The sequence below is a fragment of the Eptatretus burgeri genome, chromosome 17, assembly GCF_056783735.1.
Source record: "Eptatretus burgeri isolate ZD-2024b chromosome 17, Ebu_testis_v1, whole genome shotgun sequence".
In the NCBI taxonomy this organism is placed as follows: Eukaryota; Metazoa; Chordata; class Myxini; order Myxiniformes; family Myxinidae; genus Eptatretus; species Eptatretus burgeri.
The window spans coordinates 572,071-586,905 of record NC_140977.1 but is presented as its reverse complement, the minus strand read 5'-3'; the positions used below and the strand labels follow the sequence as shown (position 1 = coordinate 586,905).

Sequence of the window (14,835 nt, the reverse complement as noted above, 5' to 3'; positions counted from 1 at the left end):
GTGTGCCTGTGACCATGAATTCAGCAATGAACATGGATATCATCGAGACTGCATTCGGCACTTCACAAAGAATCTTGATCGACTGGACGGGTCGGAACCAAGAGCAGGATGCTCAAATGAATCACACTCAGACCAGAGGCAATCGAGTGATACTAAAACTGTGTCGTTTGCAAAAAGACTGTATATTTTGTCACAAAAGAAGAGAGCATTGCGATAAAACAAAAGGTCGGGATATTGGACAACGGAGTCAACATCAAAATTCATGCCAGATCGATGGAGAACTGTTTTTGAATGTGCAGAAAAGAAAAATGACGAAAAGCTGTTCACAAGAATAGAAGGCTATGACCTGTTTGCAGCAGAAGCACATTTTCACGCAAGCTGTCAGGGAAAAAAAAATGTTCCTTACTGTATACAAGACTCCCAGCATTGGAGAAGTGCAGACAGTAAAGCAAAGCGTCATCAAGAAGAACTGCAGAAAGCACATGAGTATGCATTGAGTCGGGCGTGCGACATATTTCCGAGGGAAGTTGTGCGTGTCAGAAAGTTTGTTCAGCTCAATGACTTATGTGAGCTGTATATTTAATCGAAAACAAACACATCCTATCCCAACCCCATGTATCGAAGTGAGAAGTTGAAAGCAAAATTGGAGCACACCGATGGAGAGAAGATGGCCTTTTGTTCCCCAAATATCACGGGGGGAGTTCATCACACACTTGGTTTTCAACTTATTTATGAAGTTGGAAAGAGCAGTGCAGCGGGCATTTCTGCTCGGAACTGAAGATAATTTGGCAGAAGCTGCAAGATCTGTACGACGTGTCATTCTCAATGCTCATGAGAAAGAATTCTGGTCATCTCGAGTGGCTCCCGAATGCTGACCATATGGACAACACGGGTTATATTATTCCACAAGAGTTCAGCATTTCCCTGAAATATGTTACAGCTGGAAAAGGTAAAGAAACCTCTGCTCAGACCAACAGGCTTGTAATCTCAATCAGACAAAACGTGTTAAGAAGTTACAAATGGTAAATGGAAGATGCCAAAACGTATCTGGATTCATTGGCAATGATGATGTGTACTAGTGGTGGGTCAGGACCACACATGAACGATCCAAATATGTGGAAGCCACTCTAACCATGTCAGATTTGTTGGGTGACTTTAAATCTGGCACAAGGCACAAAGCCCTCCTGCGGCCTGAATAAATTCAGGAGAGCGATCATGTGGTGTCTGAGACATAAGATGCCATTAGGGGATTCATTAATCCATTCACCATTGATGAGAAGGTTCCTCTATGTTGTAGTTTGTCTGGTGCTTGCAAACCCACTGTGACAACAAGAGTGATATTCTGATTGCAGAGGCCGAAGGTAAGGAAGCTAAGGAAACATTTATCAGAGAGAGTTGGAAACTCATGAAAACTTATTTGACGCAATCTATATGTTAATAGGCTAAGTGACTGGCGTTGTCCATGCTTCTTCTCCTCCCAGTGACGCTGTGCACACTTTGACTGCAAACCCACCCTTGCATGTTCGTCGTTTTGCAGTGGGTATTATGACTTTTGTAAACCTTCCCTTAGGAGGTGTTTTCCAGCAAAAATAACATGCATTTCACTCCTTATGGACAGCCATTTTGCTTTCGTGCAGCCGACATACATTTCTTGGGTATATTTTGTCTTCACGTTCAATGGTGTTTGACCATAAGGCTCAGTGGTTAACTCGCACACCTGTGGAACTGCAGGTCCAGAGTTAGAATCTCGCTTGCATCAATTATTATTATTATTATTATTATTATTATTATTATTATTATTATTATTATTTTTAATGTCCTTTTTTTTCACCACCACGAGTAAGAGACGTTGACATAGTCTCGAAGCAAGATCAAGTTATTCTTGGACTGCAGCACCACGGTTAATTTGTGCAATCTTAGTTGTTACACCACCATTTCACTTTACCTTCAGTTGTGTCAATATTTCATACCCGTGACTTCACGGGTTTCCGTGAGTAAACGGAATAAAGCTGAAGACCATGGACGACCACGACTTCCGGCTCGGGGATCGGTGCATGTGGATGACTGATCAGTGCTCTTTCCTACCAGTTCTTCTAAGCTAAGTTCCCCCAACCATTTATATTGTATTTCGCTGTGTCCTTTTCATTCCTGTGTTCATGCTGTTCATGTTTTTCATTAAATTTTCTGTCCCAAACCATATCCTGCTGCGTAGAATCGTTCAATTTGTCTCCAGAGTTCAAATGGTGCGAGTTCAATTGTCACCATGTTAATTGGCTGGGTGTTGATACCTCTCTCACCAGCCATGGCACTTCTGTAAAGGACTTTTGTGAATCCATGGGACCGACTCGATCTGTGAATTTTTCCCACCCGGATTTCTGCAAATGGCAAGTCTTCCCTTCTGAATTTGTGATGACCAACTTTCCCGCCATTTTAATTTGCTTGTCTTCTGCCCCAATTGGATTATTTGATCATGTGCTTATGAAGGTCAACATCTCTCTGGCCATTCTCAGAAAACAGCCTCATCACCGGCGAATCTGGCAGTTCACTCAGGCAGACTGGCAGGGACTACAAGCAGCTATCTCTCTTCAGGACTGTCTCCTGTATCTACGGACACTAATATTGATTCAGCCTGGGAATTCTTCTACAGAAACCTGCTCTCTCTCTCTCTCTCTCTTCTGCACAGTCATCAAATCTCGTCTTCAGTTATCTTACCCATCCTCCCGCTCTTGGTTCTCTGAATCATGTGGTGAGGCAATTGCTTTAAAACTTCCGGTTCCGGGACTTCCGGTTCCGGTTTTGAGCGGCAAGAGGTCTCCTTCGGGGCTCCCTGCTGACATTCTCAAAGTTAAGTTCCGGTTGTTATTTGTCCCGTTTTAACTGTTTAATTTTCTCACCTACATGTTAATGTGTGTTCCTAGTTCGGTTTTGTTTCAAAAATCGTGCTATTTTGTGAGTATTTATGTCGACGTTCTCACCTGGTGTTTGAGGCCTAGTCCTAGGCTTGAGGCCTACCGGTTCCACTTGGTGTTCGATCGTTTTTTTTTTTTTGTTTGTTTGTTTTTTCTCCCCATTACCTTCAATTTCTATCCTCCCCATTACCTTCAATTTTCATCCTCCCCACTTTCCAAACATCCCCCATTCTCCCAACTAATCTCTTTCTTATCTCAAAAAAAAAAAAAATAAAAAAAAATAAAATAAAAATAAAAAAAACAACCCAACAACAACAACAACAACCTTCTCCCGATTCTGCTACTTCTTCTTCCTCTTAACTTCCTCCTCGTCTTCCTCGATTTTTTTTTTTTTTTTTTTTTTTTTTTTTTTTTTTTTTTCTCTTCCATGACCTAATCTGTTGAACTCTCTCATACATTAATATTAACAACAAAAACGATCTTATAATGCTTCATCTTCCTCTCTCACACATGTGGTACTCTTTACTGTTTCACAATGCACTACTCTTCTGCTATTTTAACAGACTGCTCTCATTTCGACCTCTCCTTCATTCCTTGCCTAAAAAATCCAACTATTACAGCGCTTCTTCTCTCCATGCTCTGAATTCGCCTTCATTGCATCCATCAAGAATTGTGTTAAATCGCATCTCTGACCTAAAACTTTTAAAAACCACAGTTTGCCATGGATGCTCGCTTTCCATCAACCATTCTTTTTTTCCAACTTCAGTGCCAACTCACCCCCCTCACCCCTCACTCTCACTCTCAAAGCAACCATCCCACTCTTCTCCCTCCAAGCCTCCCTCTCACCTCTTTCAAAAATTCCCCCTCACCTTTCTCCCACCTTTCATCCCCCCTCACTCTTCCTTCTCTAAGTTGCCCCCTCTCATCCACCAATCTGCCTCCCTCCACTGCCCTCTCACCTCCATCTCTTCACTCCACCTTCTCAAATCCTCAACTGCCATCTTCCTTGTCTCTTGTCCCCCCTCTCTCACAGCACCACAGAGCCTTTTCTCCTCCTCATTCGGCCCCCTCCCCTCGCTATTCTGCAATACCCCACACTCCTTCAGCAACCCTCCTTACCTCCCCCCTCGTCCCTCGTCCGACCCTCCCCGCCCCCTCCACCTCCTGCACCAAAAGCCTCCTCCCCTACCTCTTCATTAAAAGTGTGGACCTCAAATATCCGGGGCCTTCGCTCAAACCTTTCAGATCTTTCCATGCAGGTTGCCACTGACAAACCAGACATTATCTGCCTAACAGAAACTTTCCTCTCCCAAGGCGTGTCTGACTCCCAAGTATCTCTCCCTGGTTACTCCCCTCTTACGGTATGACAGACCTGAGCCTCGTCCTGGTGGAGGTGTTGCTCTCTTCATCAAAGACTCTATTCCTCACTCTCCCTGCACTGCTCTCACTCCCCACACCCCCAGGAATACCTCTGGCTTCGGCTTCCCCTCCACTCCCACCTCATGTTTATATGTGTACTGTACCGTCCACCGAACAGTGATGACTCCATCTACACCTCACTCTCCGAAAACATGGACCATCTTCTATCTTCTCATCCAAACTCTCTCTTCCTCTTATGTGGCGACTTCAATTGTCATCACGCCAGTTGGCTAGGTGTGGGTACCTCTCTCACCTGCCATGGGACATCAGCAAAAGCTTTTCTGCGACTCATTGGGACTGACTCGATCGGTCAACTTCCCGACCCGTATCTCAACCAATGGTACTCCATCTCTTCTGGATCTGATTTTGACAAATTTCCCTGACAATATCTGCTGCTCTTCCTTCGCTCCAATTGGTTCTTCTGACCACGTCCTTATTAAAGTGGACATCTCTCTGGCTGTTATCAGAGAACCACCTCACCCCCGTCGAGTCTGGCATTTCACTCAAGCCGACTGGCAGGGTCTCCGAGCAGCCATCAAACTTACAGACTGGTCTCCTATCACTACTTTCTCAAACATCAACTCATCCTGGGAATTCTTTCAAAGAAACTTGCTCTCCCTCATGCACAGATTTATCCCCTCTCGTGTTCAGTTGTCTTACCCTTCCTCCCGACCTTGGTTTACTGAAGCTTGTGGCGAGGCAGTTGTCCTGAAACAACTTGCCTTTGCCTCATGGAAAGCAAACCCAACTGAGGGCAATCTCAGTTCTTTCCACAAAGCTCGGAACAAGTGTGTAGCTACCCTCAGGAGAGCCAGAAAACAACATCTTTCTCATCTCAAGTCTGAACTCTCAAACCTCTCTCCCTCCTCAAAATCCTGGTGGCGTTTAATCAAATCTGTTTCTGGTGTATGTTCCCCCTCCATCCCTCCCCTTACCTCAAATGGCCGCACTGCTGATTCCACACGTGATAAAGCTGAATGTCTAAACTCGGTGTTTGCAGCTAAATCTTGTGTCCCAAACCCATCACTATCTCTACCCACTTTACCCAGTCGCACCCAACTGTCCCTGGACTCTGTATCCTTTTCTCCTGACAAGGTGGAGAGCTTGCTTTCAAACCTCAAGTCAGATTCTGCAACCGGTCCAGACGGCATCAGCCCACGTGTCCTCAAAGCCTGCTCTTCTGCTCTTGCTCACCCTCTCTCTGTTCTATTCACCCTCTCTCATTTTCCCAAGGTCATCTGCCATCTGCTTGGAAATCTGCTAACATCACTGCCCTGCATAAAAAAGGTGCAAAAACAGATCCCTGTAACTATAGACCAATCAGCCTTCTCCCAATCATCAGCAAGGTTATGGAATCCATCATCGCTTCAGACATGAAATCCTTCCTCTTCTCCAATGGCTTGATTTCCAATCATCAATTTGGTTTCAGACCAGGTCACTCTACCCTAGATATGCTGCTACTGCTCTCCCATCAATGGATGGAGGTCCTCAATGCCAGACAGGAAATCCGAGCCGTATTCCTGGACATATCACGTGCTTTTGACACAGTCTGGCACCCTGCCCTACTCACCAAACTCTCTGCCCATGGTATTCAAGGCCATCTCCACTCATGGCTCGCAGACTTCCTCTCCTGTCGCAGTCAACGTGTGGCCCTAAATGGAGTTCTTTCATCTCCTCTTCCTGTGCAGGCTGGAGTTCCTCAAGGTAGCGTTCTGGGCCCTGTTCTTTTTCTGGTTTTCATCAATGATCTCTCGGACTCTCTGGAAAATCCTCTATTTCTCTTTGCTGATGACTCAACCCTCTGCCGTACCATCTGTCATCCCTCAGCCCGGCAAGCAGCAGCTTCTTCACTCACTGCAGATCTGGATAAAATCACAAACTGGTCCAACACGTGGAACATGTCTTTCAATCCAGACAAATCTCACACTCTCACTATGTCTCTTCGAAGGACCGTTTACAAAACCCCCATCCACTTTCTCAACAATCCTCTGGAAGAAGTCTTTTCTTTCAAGCTTCTGGGTCTCACTATCTGCCATGACCTTTCCTGGGAAAGTCACATTTCCAACCTTGCCTCAAAGCCAGTCGCCGACTGGGAATCCTCCGTCGTGCAAAGTCCTTCCTCGGCCCTCTTGAGCTCCTGACCACTTACAAAGCTTTTGTCCGTAGCCTGATGGAGTACTGCTCTCCCTCTGGGCTGGTGCTCCTGCCTCCCACCTTTCTCGACTTCACGCTGTCGAAACCAGGGCTTTTAAGATCATTGGCATCTCCCGCAATGAAGCTGAGTCTTTGGGCCTCTCACTCAATCACCGCAGGTTGGTCGGTGGTCTTTCTCTCTTCTACCGACTCCTCTCCAGCCTTGCCCCCCTGCTCTCTCTGCGATTTGTCCCAACCACATTTCCACAGGGCGCTCAAGGTCCGCCAACAACCCCCTTCTGGTAAAACTACCAAAATCACGAATCACTGCTCATCTTCACTCTTTCATTCCTCTTTTTCCCGCCTTTGGAATAAACTTCCTCACTCTATTCTTTCCCATTCTTCCCTTCAGGCTTTCAAAACAGCTGTTCACCACCACCTCTTATCTTCCCCCATCCAAATCCTCGATCTTTTCTACCCCCGATAATCCTCCCAAGCCCACTTCCTTCAATTTTCCTGCTTTCCTTCCTGAAAGTCCCCTTAATGTCCATCTTCCCTCGCCATGTTCCCGTCCCATCTCCATCCCTCTCCCTTCCACAGTTCACCTGTGTCTGTTCCCCAATGTTTTGTCCCTTCCACTCCCGCCCCTCTTGTCTCATGCCTCCTTGCTGTGAGTTGTGTGTTAGCTCTCATACGAGCCTCGACCAAGGTATACAAAAAAAAAAAAAAAAAAAAAAAAAAAAAAAACAACTTGCATTCTCTTCTTTCAAGGCCAATCCAATCGATCGAAGGAAACCTCAAATCATTCCACAAAGCATGCAACAAGTGTATCTCTATTCTCAGGAGAGCTGAAAACAACATCTGTGCAATCTCACGAATGAGATTTCAAACCTGTCTCCCTCTTCTAAAACCTGGTGGCACCTTCTTAAGATGGTCTCTGGTGTAAGCTCTTCTTTCATCCCCTCATTCACTTCAAATGGCACCACAGCTGACTCCGCTCATGAGAAGGCTGAATGCCTCAACTCTGTGTTTGCTTCAAAATCTTGTGTCCCAAACCCCCCCCACCCCCTCTCTCTGTAACCCCTTTCCCAGTCATACCCAGCTGCTTCTAGATTCTGTCTTTTGCACCTGAAAAGGTGGAAAGGTTTTGGGCAACCCTCGACTCTGACTCCAACTCTGACTCTGCAACTGGACCAGATGGCTTCAGTTCACTTGTCCTAAAAACATGCTCTGCTGCTCTTGCACTTTCTCTCTCTGCCCTTTTCACCCTGTCATTTACCATAGGTCATCTTCTGTCTGCATGGAAATCAGCCAACATCAGAGCATTACATAAAAAGGTGTCAAAAATGAATCCCCCTAACAACAGATCAATTGGCTTACTTCCAATTAATCAGGAAGGTTATGGAATCCATCATCGCAGTTCACATAAAATCATTCCTTTTCTCCAACAGCCTCATCTCAGATCATCAATTCAGAATTCAGACCTGGTCACTCCACTTTGGACATGTTGCTTCGACTCTCCCAACAATGGTGGGGGGCCTCAATATCAGACATGAGATCAGGGTCATTTTTCTGGACATATCTCGAGCTTTTGATACAGTCTGGCATCCGGCCTTACTCTCCTAACCGTCTCCCTATGGAATCGAAGGCCGAGTCCACTCTAGGATTACTGACTTCCTCCACTCTTGTAGACACACCTGTGGAATTAACTTCAACATTCTCGTCAATCTCATTCTCCTATCCAGGTCTTCAAGACAGCTGTTCACCACCATCTCGTGATCTCCCATGCAAAACTATGATCTTTTCTGTACTCGTTAAATCACCGCCGATACCCGCCCCTCCAAAATTTTTTTCCATATGTATCCATCTTTTCCACCCTTTTGCAGTCCCCTCTGCCCCTCATCGTTACCTGCATCCCTTGTTTGTCCATCTGCACTTACTTTCTCCCTCCGTCCTGCTGTTGGCATTTCCCCTTTCTCCTGCTGTTCCCTTTGTTATGTTGTGCCAGACAAATATGCGAGAAACTGTTCAACATGATGCCTCGCTATGCTGACATCATTTTCATCACAGATCTGTACAAGAAGGATTCAGTGAAAGCAATGGAAACACAGAGAGTGTACAGACAAGTTATTTGTACAGGGCAAAAACACCAAGAAACCAGCTGACCGGATATCGTACTTTGACGAATGACTACAAGAAAAAACAACTTGTGCAAGTCACACGTGAAGCTTGGGGCAATGGTTCTGATGCAGAACGACTCCAAGGCCGAAAAGTCATACTTATCTTTGAAGGAAAAGGATTCACATCTGAGGATGGGAAAACAACCATGAGGAAACAAGTTGAAGTTCTCACATTGACACAAGAAGAGACTGACGCGAGGATTTTCATGGACTGCACTGCCTGTTCACAAAGGAGCACGGTTACAAGAAGTAGTCATGGTTTTATTCAACCGAACATAAACATTCAAACATAGAGAAAACATTCATGGCTTTAAAATAGTACATTGCAATACAATTAAATTGTGTACCAATTAATATGAAGGTAAAAGGGACACTACACTACTGTCCGTCTACCAGAACGGCCTGTCCCCTGCACATCGTGAGGAATGGCAAGTACATGGCAAGGAATACAATCAAATTTCATGATAAAACATCATGACCACGAGGCACGATAGACACCATGGGAGGGTGGATACAGCACAAAGCAAGGGGAGGATTGGAGAATATGCGCAACAGCACATCACCACATGGAAACAGAGAAAAGGCAAATATGAGGAAGGGGGTAACCAGGGTGATTGGGGTTAAAGAAGTGAAATGGAAAACTCAGCCTGTAAGCCAAGTTATATAAGGTTCAAATAAATAGAGAGTTTAAAAGGGTGAGCTACCTTAGACCAAAAGGAAGGAACTGGTGTTCTCATGTGAAATTAAGATGAAACATAAAAGGAGAACAGCAGCTATATTAATAATCAAATATCAATTAAAATAATCATTAAAATCAGCAGGATGTTCGGAAAAAAATATACAATTAATTATTTTTTCCAGTTTAAAAATCCAACAAGACGATGTCATTAAAACTGAAAGGAACAAGTATCGGTACATTCAAAGTACACCGCCCCCATTCCAAATAATTAAATAAATAACAAATCCTTCAGCATGCGAAATCACCGGGGCACCTTTGCCTCCCGGCGATGCCACCTTGCAGCACATGGAGTCAGAATTGGGACAGAGTGGTGTACAATAATTTATTGATTAATTGCAATAATTAACAACAGAGTTGTGCCTGATGAAGCCGGCGAAACGTTTCCAGAGACCGGCCTGCTCTCACTTTTTTGCTCAAATTAGCAGACTTTATCTAGTGTTTTTTACTTTTGGTTTAATCTAGTTTTAACCGCCTTCTTCTTTAAAAAATAAAATAAAAATTCTGCACACACATACATGGGTGGCCCAGAAGTAATAGGGCAGTAAGAGAATCCACATTTCAGCAGAAAAAGTTCCTCCATGGTTCAAATCTTCCACTTTTGGGGATTCTGCAATCAAAATAATTATCAATTAATAACATCAAACAAAAATCAAGTTATAAAAAAATAATAATAATAACAAATAATAAAATGATAATGAAGTTGTAGTGACTATTGTTCCGGCAACTGCCCTATTACTTCTGTGCCTCCCGGTATATATGTGTGTATGTATATATATATATATATATATATATATATATATATATATATATATATATATATATATATATATATATATATATATATATATATATATATATATATATATACATGTTTGTGGGGTATATGGAGGGACTTCATAATATTTTCCTGTACCCCCTGTCAAAAATGACTTAAAACTACAATAATAGATTAATAAAGTTTATTTTCACAAGAAAAAAAAGAAACAAATTTCTGGAAACAATAATCATCATGCAAAGTGTGTGCTGAAAAGTCACTTTGTTGAAGTAGGTTAGAGTACAATAATAACTTTTGTGGAAAAACATACGGCACAGTACACACAGACACATTTGTAGTGGCTCTTTTGTTGTTGTTGTTGTTGTTGTTGTTGTTGTTGTTGTTGTTTTTCATCAATGATGATGCTGAAACGAGGTTCTTTCTTTGAAATAGCCACATGCATGTCGTCACTTGCATCCAAACGGTTCCTCGCCTTTGTTTTGATGTGTTGGAGTGTTGAAAAACCTGTCTCGCACAAATAGGTGATCGCAAATGGCACGACGATCTCCAGAGCTCTCTCTCTCTCTCTCTGCTAACTGTGGGAACGTTTTGAGTTGTGCACACCAGAAGATGTCTCGCTGCATTGATTCAAACTCCATTCGGATTTTTTTCATTGGTCTTCAGCTCAACAAGATCATCTTTCATTATATCACTATCATTCATGGAATCCAGGATGAAAAGAAATTGATCCCATATCCATCTCTGTGCAATAGAAACCTCTGCATGGAGAAAGTATCCTTGGAAGGACTGAATCCGTACCTGTAAATGTTCTTTCACTTCAGTCACGATGGATAGTTCTTTATCCGCATTAGCAGCCTCATCGAGTTTAGGAAAGTTTGCAAAATTTCCATTCTCAATGCGCTTCATCCGAACTGGAAGTTTTTCGGTGAAGGTAGACACCTTTTCCCTGGCAGTGATTATGTTCATCCCCGTTCCTTGTATGCAGGTGTTGAAATTGTTGAGGTGTGTTAATATTTCTGCCAGTGACAAAATGAACTCCCTATTTACAAAGTGGTCAGCAATGTCACTGTCTTGCTTTCTAAGAAACTGATTGATTTCTTCGTGCAGTTCGAAGACACAAGTAAGCACCCGGCCACGGGAAAGCCATCTCACTTCCATGTGGAAAAGAAGAACACTATGTCCAGCTTCAATTTCTTCACAAAAAACTTTGAAGAGACGGTGATTCAGGGCTCATCCTCAAATAAAATTTACTGCACGCACAGCAATTGACAAAACATTCTTCAGGTGTTCTGGCAGCATCTTCGTGGCACGTGCATGACGATGCAACACACAGTGCGTGACAGTGACATGGGGCATTCTCCTTCTTCACATGGGTAGCAAAGCCTGATTTGTTTCCTATCATGGCAGGAACTCCATCAGTGCAAAGTGACCCACACACGGTGGAGTCATCCCATGCTTCAAGAAGAAATCTTTCACGAGATTGAACACATCGATTGCTTTTGAGGTTGTCAGCGGTTCACAAAACAAGAATTCTTCCATCACCTTTCTCCTTCACGTATCGCACAAATGTCAACAACTGACTACAAAAACTGACATAATTTGACTCATCTAACTGAAGACTCACTTTGGTGACTGCGATCACCTGCTGCAAGATATCTCCACTCATGTCACCAATCCTGAAACGGATAATGTCGTTTGACAAGGGTACCTGCTGAAGTTTCTTTTGTACCTCAGTCCCCAGCACTACTTTTGTCATTTCTAGTGCACAAGGTTTCACCAGTTCTTCAGCAATTGTATGAGGCTTTTTTTTGACACACAAAAAAGCAACTTCATAAGATGCTTGAAACAATGGCTTCTCGATCGGCATGAATCCTTGCATTGGCAGGGCACCGCCACAATCAAATCTTTCTCTCTTGATCTTCAAGAAGGTGCTGCATGAGAATCCCCCTTATTTTTGAATTGAAATGTATTTTGGGGCGGTGTGTCTCATACCCCCAGCTTGGAGGTTTTGTACCCCCAGCTTGGAGGTTTCATACCCCAGGGGGTACAGGTACCCCTGGTTATGAACCTATGATATATGTATATAAAAATAAATTTACACCTCCTATGCTCTTCTTGCCGATGAAGCTGCATAAAGCAACCAAGAAGGCCTACTCAAGGTAAGCGCTTTGTTGTTTCAAACCCCTCCCACATTTCCTCCACTGCTATAAAGGCAGTCACAAATAGTATGCACATGACAATCCTCCTCAGCTGCCGGACCGGTTTGATCGCTTATTGGCGAATCATCAGCAACAGCTCAGACAGCAATGCATACCAATGTGGCTCTCAAGCATGACCCATGTGCAAATGTCAAAAGCAGTCAATATATAAATGATGAAGAAAGACCCACCCACATCTCTCACCTGTGCATGGAGGGAATAGCCAATCAGCTCTCACCTAATCAATTAAACCCAGGTGGCTAGGATTATATGAATAAATTGATACCTCCTCGGTACATCACAGATGATAAAGGGTGTGGTCATGTTTCATCGAAATCTTGAGTGTAGTTTCGGAGAACAGAGCAAATACAGTACCTATTTTGGGGGGTCAATCTTGGACCCACTTTGACCACCAGTCGACCCCCTTGGACCCTGATTTTCTTTTTTTAAGCCATGAACAAACTGGTTCATCACCGATGATGAAGGTTGTGGTCAAGCCTCATTGAAATCATTACTGTTCTTTCAGAGAAGAGAGCAAATACAGTACCTATTTTGAGGGGTCAAACCTGGACCCACTTTGACCCCCGGTAGACCCCTTTTAGACCCTGATTTTTTCTTTTTTTAAGCCGTGAGCAAACCGGTACATCACATGCGATGAACATTGTGGCCAAGTTTTATCAAGATCATGTGTTTACTTTTGGAGAAAAAGATCCGATTGTTTACGTACAGACTGAGTGACTGACTGACTGGATACCGTGCAATGCTCATACCTCCCTTGAATTACATTCCATCTGAGCTAAAGATGCATCGTGTGCACAGGGCTTTATTACCTCTGCCACCGAAGGTGGTATGTGTTCACTCTTGTCTGTCTGTCTGCTTTTTGTTTATTTTTCTCTGAACAGGATAGCTCAACGGTTGGGGACAGATTCAGATGAAATTTGGTGGACAGGTTGGATGTGTGCCAAGGACTAATTGATTGGACTTAGGTGAAGATCCGGATATGACCACGATAATTTTTTCAGTGATTCTTCACCATGAAGTGGTACATAGCATGATATCTCAAAATGTTGTGGACGGATTCGGACGGAACTTGGTGGATGAGTTGGGTATGTGACAAGAACAAGCTGATTAAATTTTGGCGGTCTGAATCCAGATCCGGCCTATCAGTGGGCTTTAGCCTGGTGGAGGTATGCGCTACTCCGCACCAAGTGCTGTTCTCGTATTGGATATGTATGTGTTATTTCATTCCATGCGTTGTGATGTGAAAGAGAAAGCAGTGTTGGGAGTATATGATTCATGATGCAGTGGAGTATTGAAAATATATTGGCTATAACCACTAAATGCATAGGAATTACACCTTCATATACACCTTCATATACACAGCATGATGTGGATGATTAATTGTTCGGTTCACATGCAGGTGCAAAGAAAACGTCGATGGACGGCGCTGTGATCGATGCCTGCCTGGATTCCACGGTTTCCCAAACTGTCTTCCATGCTCGTGCCATCGTCCCGGAGTGATGCAAACATATTGTGATCCTTTCACCGGGCAGTGTCTCTGTAAGGTGCGCTATACCACCACAAATGCAGCTTTATCACTACTGTACTGGGACCAGCAGGATGCATGTTTCATCAGTGTGCTTCATCTTCACTTTCCGATGAGAGCCTCACAGACACGTGGAAATATAGTTGTTATTGTCATTTATTATTTGCATTGATACCCCACACAAAATGATTCCATAACCACAAAAGTAAACCATAATCTTCAGCAGTTGATTCGTGTTGATTAACATGGTGCTACGATGATTTTGCCTCCAGAGCAGTTTACATTTCAGATAGTTTCGTGTTATTGAGCATGTTATTGACTTGTTTATGCAGATGTTCTTTTTCACCAGACCCGGTGCACCGATAACCGCCAATACCACGACAATGTCCATGCCCCACTTCTGCTGTATTTCATTCTCTTGGTCTTTTGACACGTTTTCACTGTCTTTCACTGCAACGTTCTGTCTGATGAGAGTCCTGCATCTGTCATAAGGCACTGCTTCTTCTTACCTTATAATGCTGATTTAAGATTTATTTGACTTGATGGTTCTGTTCTTGTGCATCATCACGTCCCACAAGATTCTCACGTCTTTCTCTCTTCATGTTCATAGTTGATACTGCTCCCATCTCTCCGGTGCATCAATGCCATAATGCTCACAGATGTGCCATTGTTTATACTGCGGAACTCCATTGTGTCAATTTACATACTCTGTTAGTGCAAGAACCGGACGCACCAACATGATTTGATCAAAATGGTTGTCTTGTTCATGGGAAGCCTTCCTGTCACTGTGGTCAAACTTTTTCCGAATGCGCTTTTGGTAGTTATTTATTTTGTGCCTGATTTTCTTCCAAGGCAATTCAGGCTTTCGTGTCACCTTTTTGACCAGAACTTTGTTACCATTGGAGCAATGCTCAATCGTCACGAAAAGTAACCATT

At 43.5% G+C, this 14,835-nt stretch overlaps 1 protein-coding gene across 1 annotated transcript in view; it reads left to right on the top strand.

The window, feature by feature from the left end:
- The window catches only part of LAMA5 (laminin subunit alpha 5), a 406,222-nt gene that overhangs the window by 202,197 nt on the left and 189,190 nt on the right, over positions 1-14,835 (top strand). The window contains exon 35 of the mRNA XM_085862975.1: positions 13,774-13,918. Coding sequence (XP_085719101.1) covers positions 13,774-13,918 — 145 coding nt within the window. The remainder of the gene's footprint in view (positions 1-13,773; positions 13,919-14,835) is intronic.